The sequence below is a fragment of the Limulus polyphemus genome, unplaced genomic scaffold (assembly GCF_000517525.1).
Source record: "Limulus polyphemus unplaced genomic scaffold, Limulus_polyphemus-2.1.2 Scaffold11154, whole genome shotgun sequence".
NCBI lineage: Eukaryota > Metazoa > Arthropoda > Merostomata > Xiphosura > Limulidae > Limulus > Limulus polyphemus.
The window spans coordinates 7,726-8,853 of NW_013676764.1; the positions used below are offsets into that span (position 1 = coordinate 7,726).

Below are 1,128 nucleotides of genomic sequence, written 5' to 3' on the forward strand. Positions count from 1 at the left end.
AGGAGATAATCTAGAAGCTGTGAAGGAAAGATTAGAAAGGGCAGGAGATAATCTAGAACCTGTGAAGGAAAGATTAGAAAGGGCAGTAGATAATCTAAAGACCGCGTAGAAAAGATTAAATAGGGCAGGGATAATCTAGGAGCTGTGAAGGAAAGATTAGAAAGGGCAGGAGATAATCTAGGAGCTGTGAAGGAAAGATTAGAAAGGGCAGTAGATAATCTAAAGACCGCGTAGACAAGATTAACTAGGGCAGGGATAATCTAGGAGCTATGAAGGAAAGATTAGAAAGGGCAGTAGATAATCTAAAGACCGCGTAGAAAAGAGTAACTAGGGCAGGGATAATCTAGGAGCTGTGAAGGAAAGATTAGAAAGGGCAGGAGATAATCTAGAGCCTGTAAAAGAAAGATTAGAAAGAACAGCGGATAATTTAGAACCAGTGAAGGAAAGATTAGAAAGGGTAGGAGATAATCTAGAAGCTGTAAAGGAAAGATTAGAAAGGGCAGGAGATAATCTAGACCTAATGATAACGTTATCAAACTGGTCATAAATATTTCCATTAAAATTATGATTTTTTTTTTATCTCACTAGACGTACCCTTCGATAGAGCATACCAAGTGAGAACCTGTTGGTATAATACCATCATTGATAATCACATATGTTCCTCTTGTGATATTGTGGCAGATCATGGGCCGGGCGTGACCTACTAGTTAATGTGCTCTGACTGTGAATCCGAGGTTCGTAGTTCGTGACCTATTTCCACAAAAACGTGTTTTTAACGCTGCTACATAGTCTAAATATGTCCTAGTACAATTCATACAGTTTACAAATTACAGTAAAACGTTTCTCATATTTATTATCCGGCTTAGTAAAGTATTGATCACAATATTACATGAACAGAGACCAATTCACACAAGCTCGAGAAAAATGATGAAAAAAACAACAACAAACATTCTGATGGAACGGGTTATAGTTCTACATTAACTACACCACAGCCCAGATAACCCAATGTGGCTTTGCTCTAAATTAAACTTATATACATATATATACAAACGTATGTATATATATATGTGTGTGTGTGTGTGCGCGATTATGGTAAATAAGTTATGTATGCAAAAAGACTACAATATA

At 36.7% G+C, this 1,128-nt stretch overlaps 1 protein-coding gene across 1 annotated transcript in view; it reads left to right on the top strand.

The window, feature by feature from the left end:
- The window catches only part of LOC106476660 (eukaryotic translation initiation factor 3 subunit A-like), a 1,448-nt gene extending 1,339 nt beyond the window's left edge, over nt 1-109 (top strand). The window contains exon 2 of the mRNA XM_013937300.1: nt 3-109. Coding sequence (XP_013792754.1) covers nt 3-109 — 107 coding nt within the window. The remainder of the gene's footprint in view (nt 1-2) is intronic.
- The last annotated feature ends 1,019 nt before the right edge of the window (nt 110-1,128 follow it).